At 24.4% G+C, this 11554-nt stretch overlaps 2 protein-coding genes across 2 annotated transcripts; both read right to left on the minus strand.

The window, feature by feature from the left end:
* Positions 1–4747: 4747 nt before the first annotated feature.
* On the minus strand, positions 4748–8656 carry LOC122503728 (golgin subfamily A member 6-like protein 22). Its single transcript, XM_043614389.1, has 6 exons — positions 8109–8656; positions 7624–8039; positions 7212–7518; positions 5241–5346; positions 4934–5122; positions 4748–4816 (listed from the first exon to the last, which is right to left on the minus strand). The coding sequence occupies exons 1-6, from the start codon at positions 8654–8656 to the stop codon at positions 4748–4750; spliced, it is 1635 nt and encodes a 544-aa protein (XP_043470324.1).
* A 15-nt stretch (positions 8657–8671) lies between these two features.
* LOC122503729 (trichohyalin-like) lies at positions 8672–10615 on the minus strand (the record flags this gene model as incomplete). The annotated part of the gene is made up of 4 exons (XM_043614390.1): positions 10591–10615; positions 9947–10398; positions 9046–9826; positions 8672–8994 (listed from the first exon to the last, which is right to left on the minus strand). Coding segments are annotated over exons 1-4 (1581 nt in total), but the record flags the coding sequence as incomplete, so codon positions are not given.
* Positions 10616–11554: the final 939 nt, after the last annotated feature.

Genomic DNA, 11554 nt, shown 5'->3' on the forward strand with positions numbered 1-11554 from the left:
CAGAATTTATTTCTTGATGCTACAAATAATGTTTTACATCTCTAAATTCATTACTAAATTATTATTATTATTAATTATTGTTATTTATTATTTCAGTATAGTGATTTTTTTTCGTAAAAGCAATTAAAATTTTTTGAATTCAAACAAATTTCATCGTCAATTTAAAAAGTGATTTTGAGGAACCGATTTCTTTACTTGAAACAAATCAAATAAATATTTATTTAAATCAAATAATTTTTATTTAAGTAAAGAAAATTTATTCAAACCAATTTCAGCATATGAAGCAAATACCAATTTAATTAACTGATAATATAACTTGTATAAAAATTATTTAATACAAATGAATATTTATTCGATTATTTCTTTTATTTCACTGAGAAAACATTCTTCATTCAAATACAAAAATAATTTTAAGTTTAATTAAAATCAATTTATAAGCTTATAATCTCAATATTTAGGAAATATTTACTGCTTTGATTCAAAAATATTATTTGTTTAAATAATTATGTTTAATTCAAACATATATATTTTGTTTTGGTTTAAACAAAAAATACGTTTAAAAATTTTATGTTTGATTCAAATATAAACGTTGATTATAAATAATTTAAAATCAACTATAACTTATGTTTGAACTAAATATATTATTTCTTTGAATGAACCAAAAAATATGTTCCAATTAAACTTAGCAAATATGTTTGACTTAGCAAAAATTTTTTAAATTTGATTTAAATAAAATTTCTTGGAATCAAATAAATCGTTTTCTCAGTGCGTTGATGGAAGAAAATAAAATTGTTTACTTAAATCAAATAATTATTTTTCCAATACAAAATCCAGGATTATAAATTTAATTATCTGATTATTTTAAATTGAAATGGAATTTTTTGAGTTTCTTTAATAGAAAATTATTGAATTTTTTCGCCAATTATATATTGAAACATTTAATTAATTTGCTCGTTTCCTGTTGTACATACACACAGCACAATAATGAATTGAAAAGGGGGATTCCTTGTTTTCTCGCGCGAGACATTCATTTATTGTTGCGCGAGGAGAGTTGAAACCGCGAGAGAGTTATTTCATTCTAGAAAGAGAAGATATTATACAATTCCGCTTATACTTAGAGGTATAAAATACAGTCTCCACTTAACCCTGCGACACGCATCACGCCCACTTCCATGTTCAAGTTTCCGGAGATTCTCAACCCCATAAGGCACAAAAGTTATACGTGAATCAAGGTTTCAGTAATATAAACAGTCATTTCCATGTGTATCTATATATATATATATATATATATATATATATATATATATACATAAATATACGAATGAATGCATAATGACTTGAATAGACACGCCCGGCCCGTTGCAATTACATATGTCCAACTATTATAATGAACACGCATTTCTTTGTGATTTATATGTGCATCATTTCTCTCTTTCTCTCGCTTTTTCAAATTTCACTCTTAAAAACTTAAATATTCATTTTGTTGGGAAAAATATTTATGTCTAGACGTGTTAAAAACTTTTACGTCTTTTTAATCGTGTTTTCAAATTAATAATTCAAATTAGTTGATAGAAAAATGGGTTTTGAAATGCATTTTGGGAAATCATGATAGTTACACGTAGGGCTCGGATTGTGCGACTTTTTCGACTTTTTTGTGAAAAAATGCGACTATAATCGACTTTTTCGAGATTTTTTTTTAGTAAAATAAGAATGAAATTTTTCAAATTTTTTTAAATTTAAAGGAAAAGGTTTAAGTCGAAAAAATGTTTTGTTACATTTATTTACAAATTTCTTTCAAATTTTTCGAAAACATCAATAACTTCTTTTTTAAATAAATATTTCATTATTGATATTTACAAAGATAATTGAAATTTTAAAGAGAAAAAAAAAAAAAATTTGAAAATAATTGAATTTCTGTGAAGAATTTTCTTACTCTTGAAAATAATTAAATTTTCAGGATGAACTTTATTATTTATGAAAATAATTTTAAAAAAATTTGAAAATAATTGAATTTCTGCGAAGAATTTTATTACTTTTGAAAACAATTGAATTTCAGAGAAGAATTTTATTATTTATAAAGATAATTGAAATTTTGAACAGATTTTTTTAAAATTGTTTAAAAATTAATTCAATTTTGCAGAAGAATTTTGATATTTATAAAGATAATTTAAAGATAATTGAAATTTTGAGAAGCATTTAAAAAAAATGTTGAAAATAATTTAATTTCTGTCAAGAACTTTATTACTTTTGAAAATAATTGAATTCCTGTGAAAAATTTTATTACTTTTGAAAATAATTGAATTTCTAGGATGAATTTTATTATTTATAAAGATAATTGAAAATTTGACAAGAATTTTATTAAAATTCTTTGCAAATAATTGAATTTCAGAGAAGAATTTTATTACATTTGGAAATAATTGAATTTTCTGTGAATAATTTTAATAATTTTGGCAAATAATTGAATTTCTGCGGAGAATTTAATTAAAAGTTATGAAAATAATTGAATTCTTGCAAAAAATTTTATTAATATTTGAAAAAAAATTTATTTCCCGTAAAAAATTCAATTGAATTTTGAAAATAATTCAATTTTTGCGAAGAATTTTATTAAAATTTCTTAAAATAATTAAACTTCCGCGAAGAAAATTTTGTTAATTATGAAAATAATTGAAATCTTGTAGAGAATTAATTTAAAATTTTTGAAAGTAATTTAATTTTTTCAATGAAATTTAATTAAAATTTTGTATTGAAAATAAGTCAATTCTCATCATGAATTTAATCAAAATTTTTCAAAATAATTGAATTTCTTGAGAAGAATTTTAGTAATAGTTGAAAATAATTGAATTTTTACGATAAATTTGATGAATTTTCGAAAATAAAATGATGAATAAAATGATGAATAAAATTGATGTCATGCGAAGAGTTCAATTATTTTTTGAAAATAATTCAATTCCTTTAAAGAATTATATTAATTTATAAAAAAAATACTGCGAAGAATTTAAAAGTTTTTTTAAAAAAATTGAATTCTTGTAAAGAATTTTATTAATTTAAAAAAATTATTGAATTTCTGTGAATAATTTTATTAATTTTGGCAGATATTTCAATTTCTGCGTAAAATTTTATTAAACGTTTTGAAAATAATTGAAATTCTAGGATGAATTTCATTATTTATAAAGATAATTGAAATTTTGACAAGAATTTTATTAAAATTCTTTGCAAATAATTGAATTTCAGAAAAGAATTTTATTATTCACAAAGATAATTGAAATTTTGAAAAGATTTTTTTTAAAAATGTTTAAAAGTAATTAAATTTTGCAGAAGAATTTTGATATTTATAAAGATAATTAAAATTTTGAGGAGAATTTAAAAAAAGTTTTTTAAATCAATGAATTTCTGTAAAGAATTTTCTTATTTTTGAAGATAATTGAATTTTGCAAAGAATTTTATCAGAACTTTTAAAAATAATTAAATTTTTATGATGATTTTTATTATTTATATAAAATTTTGACGAAATATTTTTAAAAAATTTTTGAATATAATTGAATTTCTGCGAAGAATTTTATTATTTTTGAAAATAATTGAATTGCAGAGAAGATTTTTATTATTTATAAAGATAATTGAAATTTTGACAAGAATTTTATTAAAATTTTTTTTAAATAATTGAGTTTCGGGGAAGAATTTTATTAGTTATAAAAATAATTGACATTTTAAAGAGAATTTTAAAAAAAATGTTAAAAATACCTAATTAAAATTTTGCTATGAATTTTATTAAATTTTTTAAAATTTTATTCCAAATTGTTTGTTATTAATGTATCTGTTGTCGAAAAATGTGATTTTTTTGACAATTTCGTGTTTCCCTTTTGTCGTGTTTTCTAAAATTTCATGCGACTTTCTTCCGACTTTTTCGGAAATTTTATGCGACTTTCCGTGACTTTTGTTGTAAATTTATGCGACTAAAGCGACTTTTTTTGAGTCTTAAAGACGATCCGAGCTCTGTGATAGACAAAATCTTTCTTTAATAATATTAAGCAAAGCATGTATTTTGATATTAAAAATATATTTTTGTATGGGAAAATTTTTTTTTTATTAAAAATATATTTTTGAACGGAAAATATAAACCGTTTATATTGGAAATTCATTTTTTTCCTAGAATTGTATCGAAAAGTTAAACAACTCGTCAAGAATATGACACATGATACACGCCCAAATCGGACAAGTACCTGTTCTATTGTAAATGCGTGTCTGATATTGTAAAAATAAATTCTTTCCAGTAAGAAATGACATAATATGTATTATTCAGTAAATTGATCGAAGTCGAATGCACGCAATCCATATGTATTATAGTGGAAAATATATATTTATTATATAGTCCGATAGATATATATTTATAGATTGTAGACTTAGAACTTAGTGGTAAAAAAATTCGTTAATAATAAATGATAAAATTATTTACTTTTCAATAATAAAAATAATTTAGTTTTAATTTAATTAACAAAATTATTTACTTTCAAATAACAAGATTTTTTATCATATTTTTTTACAATGAACTATAAAAGTTAATTTAATAAAATGTTTGGAATTAAAGAATAAATAAAATTATTCAGGTTTTGACGAATGTTGATGAAAGCAAAACTTTCGTTTAAGAAATTATCAAAAATTTTTTATTATGTTCTATATAAATCTGATCGTTTTTTGTAGTTTTTTTTTCAATTTTAGCATTTTTTCCCAAACGAATTATAGAATCTCTTCTCTAAGTACCGGATTTTTCAGCGCAACAGTAACAGTCATCTTTTCCAAGTGGCTCTTCGAATTTTTTTGTCTGAAAAAAATTAATTTACTGTAATTATATCAGTTTTAGTAATAAAAGAAGACAGTTTTCATTTGCCTACTGATTTTTTAAATTACAATTTGGAGATTTTCAAATACTGTTTTTTACCTTCTCAGCAACAATTTTAGTCCTCTTGTTTGCATCTTCAAAATATGCTTTACACTTTTCCGATGTGCAATTACCTAGATTGCATTTTTTCTTGATTGTATGACATTTGCAGGATTTATTGCAGAGTTTCGTAACTTTTGTTTCTTGCGTTTCTTTCGCTGATGATTTCTGCCCGTCAGAAAATTGAGTCTGCGATATATCCGCGATCAAAAGTGCAAATCATATACGATTCAAACTCAAAAACATATATGCATGCATATAAAGTCATTACTTGGATTAATGGAAAAAAATAATATTTATGATTCACCTGTAATTTCTCCCTGTTCTTCTTCGATGAACCCTTGATACTGAACCACATTCCCCTCCTCGTTGACTCTTCTGTTCCTTCTGGTTTACATGATTCGCCTTCGAATCTACAAAAGAATTTTCGTTTTGTTTTTAATTAAATTTAGCTGATATTTTATAAGGTAGCTGGTCACTTTTACTAATAAATAATTTGCTAATCCTTTTTTTCTAAAAAAAATCGGTTTTTTCAATTTCAACAATTTTTTTTCAATAATATTTTTATTGAGGGGAAAGTCATAAGAAAATTCAGAATTTTGGTGTCTTTTTTGTTTGCCTCATAAACTTCAAAATGTTTCAATTTGAAATTTTATGAAATTTTAGTTTTGAATGAATTTAAGTTAAAAATTTTTGTCAACCTAGATTTTGGAAAAATTTTAATAATTAAAATTCTCTTGAAATAAGTTAAATTTTTTAATATATATTTAATTAATTATTAAAAACAATGTATTTATAGAAAAATTTTAGTTAAAAACACTAAAATTAATTAAATTGTGGAGAAGTTACAAATAATTGGAAAAATTCAACTATTTTCAAAAGTATTAAAATTCTTCGCAGAAATTCAAAATTCTCCAACATTCAATTATTTTCAAAAATTTGTATAAAATTCTTGTCAAAATTTCAATTGTTTTCAAATTTCTTCAATTCAATGATATTCAATATCTGCCATTTAAATAAACTTTTCCAAAGGAATTCAAATACCTACTTGAAAAAAATTTTCAAAAAATTCTACCTACTTTAAGATTTAATTATTATTTTCATAAATAAATAAAATTTTTCACAGAGATTCAATTACTTTTAAAAACAATAAAATACTTTTTTGGAATTCAATTATTTTCATACAAAATAAAACTGATCGCAGATTTCAATTATTTTTTATATACAATTTTAATTGAATTCCTCGAAAAGTGTAATTATTATTAAAAATTTCATTTAAATTTGTCGAATGAATTTAATATTAAGAAACATTCAATTATTCAATAAATTTTTATTTTTGTATTTAAATAATGAATTTCTCGTAGAATTTTGCAAAGAAAATTGATATAAAAATTAATTTCAGTTAAAATTTTAGACAATAATTGAATATTAAAATCATTATAGCATAAATTTTTAGAAATAATTGAATTTTGTGAAGGTTTCGAATTAAAAGTTTTTAAAACTTGAATTTATTGAAAAAGTTGAATTGAATTTTTTTTTTTAAATAATTTAAAGTTTTTATTTTCTAATATATTGAAGAATTTCCGAATAATCGAAATTTCGTAAAATTACATTAATTGTAAACAAATTGATTTGAAAATTCTCAAAGAACTTTTTCAAAAATTATTAAAAATAATTGATTTGAAGAAGAATTTTAGTTGAAAATTTTAGAAGAAATTTTTTTTTTTAGAAGAAATTTTGAAGAAGTTAGAGTAACAATATTCTTATAATATGAAATAATGATTTTATTAATCGTTCATGTTTAATTATTAAAAAACATGAAGATATCGATCACTCCGAGTCGAATAATATTCTTATGAGTTATTGAATTTCAAAAGGTTTGAATTTGAAATTTTTGAAATCTAAATTCCTCTGGAAAAATAATAATGACTAACAATTTATTTTTAAATAATAATTTAAAATAAATTAAAATTTATTTTTAATAAAACTATGAATGTTTTCGAATAATTTTACAATTAAAGAAATTCGTAAATATAATTGTAATAGAACCTTTTTTTGAGTATCCAATAATTTTTGAGTGACTTCAATTTTTATGACAACCCTGATTAGTAAAAGTGTTTATTATTTTAACTAGTGACTGACTTTTTGCTGTTGAATTAGTAAATTTTACTAATATTGGTAACAAAACTTGCTCAAAATGTGAATATAAAGGACTAACTTGTTTTTGCAATTTTTTTTCGCAAACTTTTTCCATTTTTTAAAATTGGTATTCAGGTACTCGGCACAAAAACCAGAACACGCTTCGAATTCGTTCAATTGAGTTGTTTTCTTAGTAGGCTGTGAAGAAACAGTTGGTTTTTCTTCAAATTCAGTTGCATCGTTCAAAATTAACGGCGGCTCATTTTTTTGATAAGCTGGACACTGAACAAAAAGTGAATATTCACGCTGATATTGAACACGCTCTGCGTCACTCGTGGATAATAAGTTTCTGTCCCCAGTTCGTGGCCTTAGAATAACTTCCGGTTGTTTATGATCCCATTCTTCAACTCTTCTTCTCCTGATTTCTTCATCATTGTCACGTCTAACTTTTTGTTTTGTTATCTTAGTTATTTGTTTTTCTATTTTTACATTCTTATCTTTTTTCTTCTCAATTAGTTTTTGTAGTTTTAGTTTTCTATCCGCTTCGATACATTCATTTTTGGCTTTTTCGTTCCTCATGCGGAAATATTCGTCTATTTGTTGTTCCCTTATTTTACGATTTGTATCTTGTTGTTTTAAATCTTTTTCTTTTGGAGATCTTTTCCTTGTTTTTGGAGAGATTAAAGGAGTTTTGTACGTGTCGTTGATTTTTCTGTGGGTTTCTATGTTCTTTTCCCTTTGTGCTAGATTTTCCATTTTTACTTTCAGACTATCTTCCCTTTCTTTTCGTATTTTTTTGTCAATTTCGAATATTTGTTGCTTTTCTCTCTCTGCTTTTTCTCTTTCTTGGGATATTTCTTCCTTTTCCTTTTCTAATTTTTCCCGTTCTTTGTCTATTTTTTCTCTTTCTGCTTCTATCCGTTCTCTTTCTTGTTCTATTTGTCCTCTTTCTGTTTCTATTTTTTCTCTTTCGATTCTTTCTTTTTCTATTATTTGATTTTCTTTTTCTATCCGTTTCTTCTCTTGTTCCATCTGCCTTTTTTCCATTTCTATTTGCTCATTTTCTATTCTCTCCCTTTCTTTTTCAATTCGTTCCTTTTCTTGTTCGATTTGTCTGCTTTTGATTTCCATTTTTTCTGTTTGCATTAATACTTTTTGTATTTGTTCCTTTTCTATTCTTTCTCTTTCTTTTTCTATTTGCTCCTTCTCGTGTTCTATTTGTTCTCTTTCTTGTTCTATTTGCCATCTTTCGGTTTCCAATTTTTCTCTTTCGATTCTTTCTTTTTGCATTATTTCTCTTTCTTTTTCTATTCTGTCTTTTTCTTGTTCCATTTGTCTTCTTTCCATTTCTATTTGTTCTTTTTCGATTCTCTCCTTTTCTTTTTCTATTCTTTCTTTTTCATGTTCTATTTGTCGACTTTTTGATTCCATTTCTTCCATTTTTTCCCTTTCTGATCTTTCTCTTTTTTCCCTTTCTTCACTTTCTATTCCCTTTCTTTGAATGCTTTCTCTTCTTCTTTGTTCTCTTTCTTCATCTTCTATTCTTTTTCTTTCAGTGATTTCTCTCTCCATTTCTTCTTTCATTTTTTCTCTTTCTTTCTGCATTTCTTCTTTTTCTATTGTTTTCCTTTCAGTGCTTTCTCTTCTCCTTTTTTCTCTTTGTTCTTCTTCTGTTTGTTTCCTTTCGATGATTTCTCTTTGTTCTTCTTTAATTCTTTCTTTTTCTTTTTGCATCTCTTCTTTTTCTATTCCTTTCTTTTCAATGCTTTCTCTTCTCCTTTTTTCTCTCTCTTCATTTTCTATTTTTTGCCTTTCAATGATTTCTCTTTCCATTTCTTCTTTCATTCTATCCCTTTCTTTTTGAATTTCTTCTCTTCCCCTCCTTTCACTACTTTGTCTTCTCTTTTCTCTTTCTTCTTCTTCTATTCTATCCCTTTCTCTTTTTATTTCTTCTCTTCCCCTCCTTTCGCTACTTTGTCTTCTCTTTTCTCTTTCATCTTCTTCTATTCTTTCCCTTTCTTTTTGAATTTCTTCTCTTCCCCTCCTTTCGCTACTTTGCCTTCTCTTTTCTCTTTCTTCTTCTTCCATTCTTTCCCTTTCTCTTTTTATTTCTTCTCTTCCCCTCCTTTCGCTACTTTGTCTTCTCTTTTCTCTTTCATCTTCTTCTATTCTTTCCCTTTCTTTTTGAATTTCTTCTCTTCCCCTCCTTTCGCTACTTTGCCTTCTCTTTTCTCTTTCTTCTTCTTCCATTCTTTCCCTTTCTCTTCTTATTTCTTCGTTTTCTATTCTTCTCCTTTCACTGCTTTGTCTTCTCTTTTTTTCTCTTTCTTCTGCTTCTTCTGTTCTTTCCCTCTCTGTTTTCATTTTTTCGTTTTCTATCCTTTTTCTTTCTGTACTTTCTCGTCTTTTTTCTTCGCTATCTATTCTTCTTCTTTCATTACTTTGTCTTCTCTTATTTTCTCTTTCTTCTTCTTCTTCTTCTTCTTCTTCTTCTATTTCTTTTTCTTTTTCCCTTTCTTCTTTTATTCCTTCCCTTTCTCTTAGCATTGCTTCATTTTCTATTCTTCTCCTCTCGCTGCTTTTCCTTCTCTTCTTTTCTCTTTCTTCTTCGTCCATTTTTTCTCTTTCTGTCTCCATTTCTTCTTCCTCCAATTGTTTTCTCTCTTTTTCCATTTTCTTCCTTTCTCTTTTTAATTGTTCCCTCTCTATTTGTTCTATTTCCATTTCATCATCTTCTTCTTTTCCTTTTATTTTCTCCTTTTCTTTTCGTCTTTTCTTTTCTATTTGCCTTTTTTCTTTTTTCAAATTTTCCATTTCTTCATCGCCACTATCGATTCTCTCCTGTTTGTAAATTATTATTTTATCATTTATTACTGTCGTATTCTCCTCCTCGTCAATTATTACTTTTTTATCTGTTTCCGATTTTTGCCATTTTTCATCTTCTTTTCCTTCTAATTTTATCGAAATTCTCAGTTCCTCTTGTTTGGGTTTTATGCGAATTTCCTGTTCATTCTTTTTTTTTGTTTCCTTCTCTTTACTGCGTTTTTTTCGACTTTTCTTTGGTTTTTCAGTTTTTTGTTTAGGGCTTGATTTCTTTTTCTCCTCAGTTTTTAATGTCGTTGTTGATCCTCTTTTTTTCTTGACGCTCTTAGACTTTGACTTTTTAGGTGTTTTGGTTACCTTGGACTTTTTCTTTTTCGGCGAATTACAACAAAAGCAGAGTTTTTTTAATTTTTGAAATTTTCCCCCCGACTTTTTGGCTGTCGATGTGCTTGCATTGGATGTCGAGGCGTCCGTTTGGACTGATTGACTTTCATTTTGTTGACCTGAAAATTCAAGAGCAAAAATTTTTAAATTATAATTAACGATAATTAAAATAATTTATTATTTATAACCTTTTTTTAATTTAGCAATATTTTGGAATTTTTATAAAAAAATTTTTGAGATATTTTGAATTCACTTTTAAAATTGAAATTGTTTACTAAATACAGTTTTAATATATACTTCTAAGTAATTACCTGTTTCCGAATTCATAATTGACATTGTAAAATTGTTGAGGATTTAAAAAACTTTATCATTCTATTGAACTTTCATTCGGACTCCAACCTTAAAGTTGGAAATCCAAGTTGTATTTTTTAAATACATGAGAGTACTTGTACGAAAGTATTTTTTTTTTGAAAGATTGTACTACTTGAAAAAATGGCTGAAAACTTCTACAAACCAAAAATATTTTTCATTCTTTTAATTACTAATCACAGTGTATTTTTTATTGTTTATTATTAACACTAATGAATTTATCAGCAAGTGAAAATAATCGATTCAAAAGAAAAATCGACTATTTAAACAAGATTTTATTTTTATTTTCTTTTTTAAGATTTAATTACAATTTGAATTACTCTCCAAATTTTAATATTTATTTTTTATAAATAAAAATATACTATTATAAATATTGTCATTATATTATTTATTTATAATTAGGTACAAATAAATAAAATTATAAATTTGACATATTTTTGTTCAATGATAAATAATATTGGAATTACAATATTTTCTACTTTTTTAAATTTGATTTAATTTTTTTATAAATAAAATATTTTTGGTTTTGTAAAAATTGAAAAATATATTTATTTTAAGAGAAACGTGAAATAGAATGACTATTACAGTAACAATGAGATATTTCGGCGGCACATGACAACGAACAACTGGAACAAGGACAATTTGAAGTTCTTGTTAAAGCATTTTCACGAAATAATAAATATGTTTTTGAACTCATTTTCCTATTTTCTTTTCCCTGAAGTGTTGAACTTCTTGCAATAATTGTTACTCCATCCTCTTCAATTTCATTTTCAATTTCCTCGACATTATTCTGATAAAAATCATTTTTAAAAAATGGAGAAAATAGAATAATAAGGGATTTTCTTTTTCCGTTTTTGTCAATAAAATTTAAATGGTGAAAAATTACCCGCATTATTTCTTGGTCAC

This window comes from Leptopilina heterotoma, unplaced genomic scaffold (genome assembly GCF_015476425.1).
Source record: "Leptopilina heterotoma isolate Lh14 unplaced genomic scaffold, ASM1547642v1 Lhet_27, whole genome shotgun sequence".
NCBI classification, from domain to species: Eukaryota; Metazoa; Arthropoda; class Insecta; order Hymenoptera; family Figitidae; genus Leptopilina; species Leptopilina heterotoma.

Excerpts from the sequence above, each read along its gene's own strand:
- LOC122503728 (XM_043614389.1), bottom strand. The coding sequence starts at position 8,656 with ATGAAAGAAGAAATGGAGAGAGAAATCACTGAAAGAAAAAGAATAGAA. Across the intron at positions 7,519-7,623 it reads CGAAAAAGCCAAAAATGAAT|TTAGACGTGACAATGATGAA; the intron begins GTATCGAAGCGG and ends CAAAACAAAAAG. Across the intron at positions 4,817-4,933 it reads CTAAAATTGTTGCTGAGAAG|ACAAAAAAATTCGAAGAGCC; the intron begins GTAAAAAACAGT and ends AATTTTTTTCAG.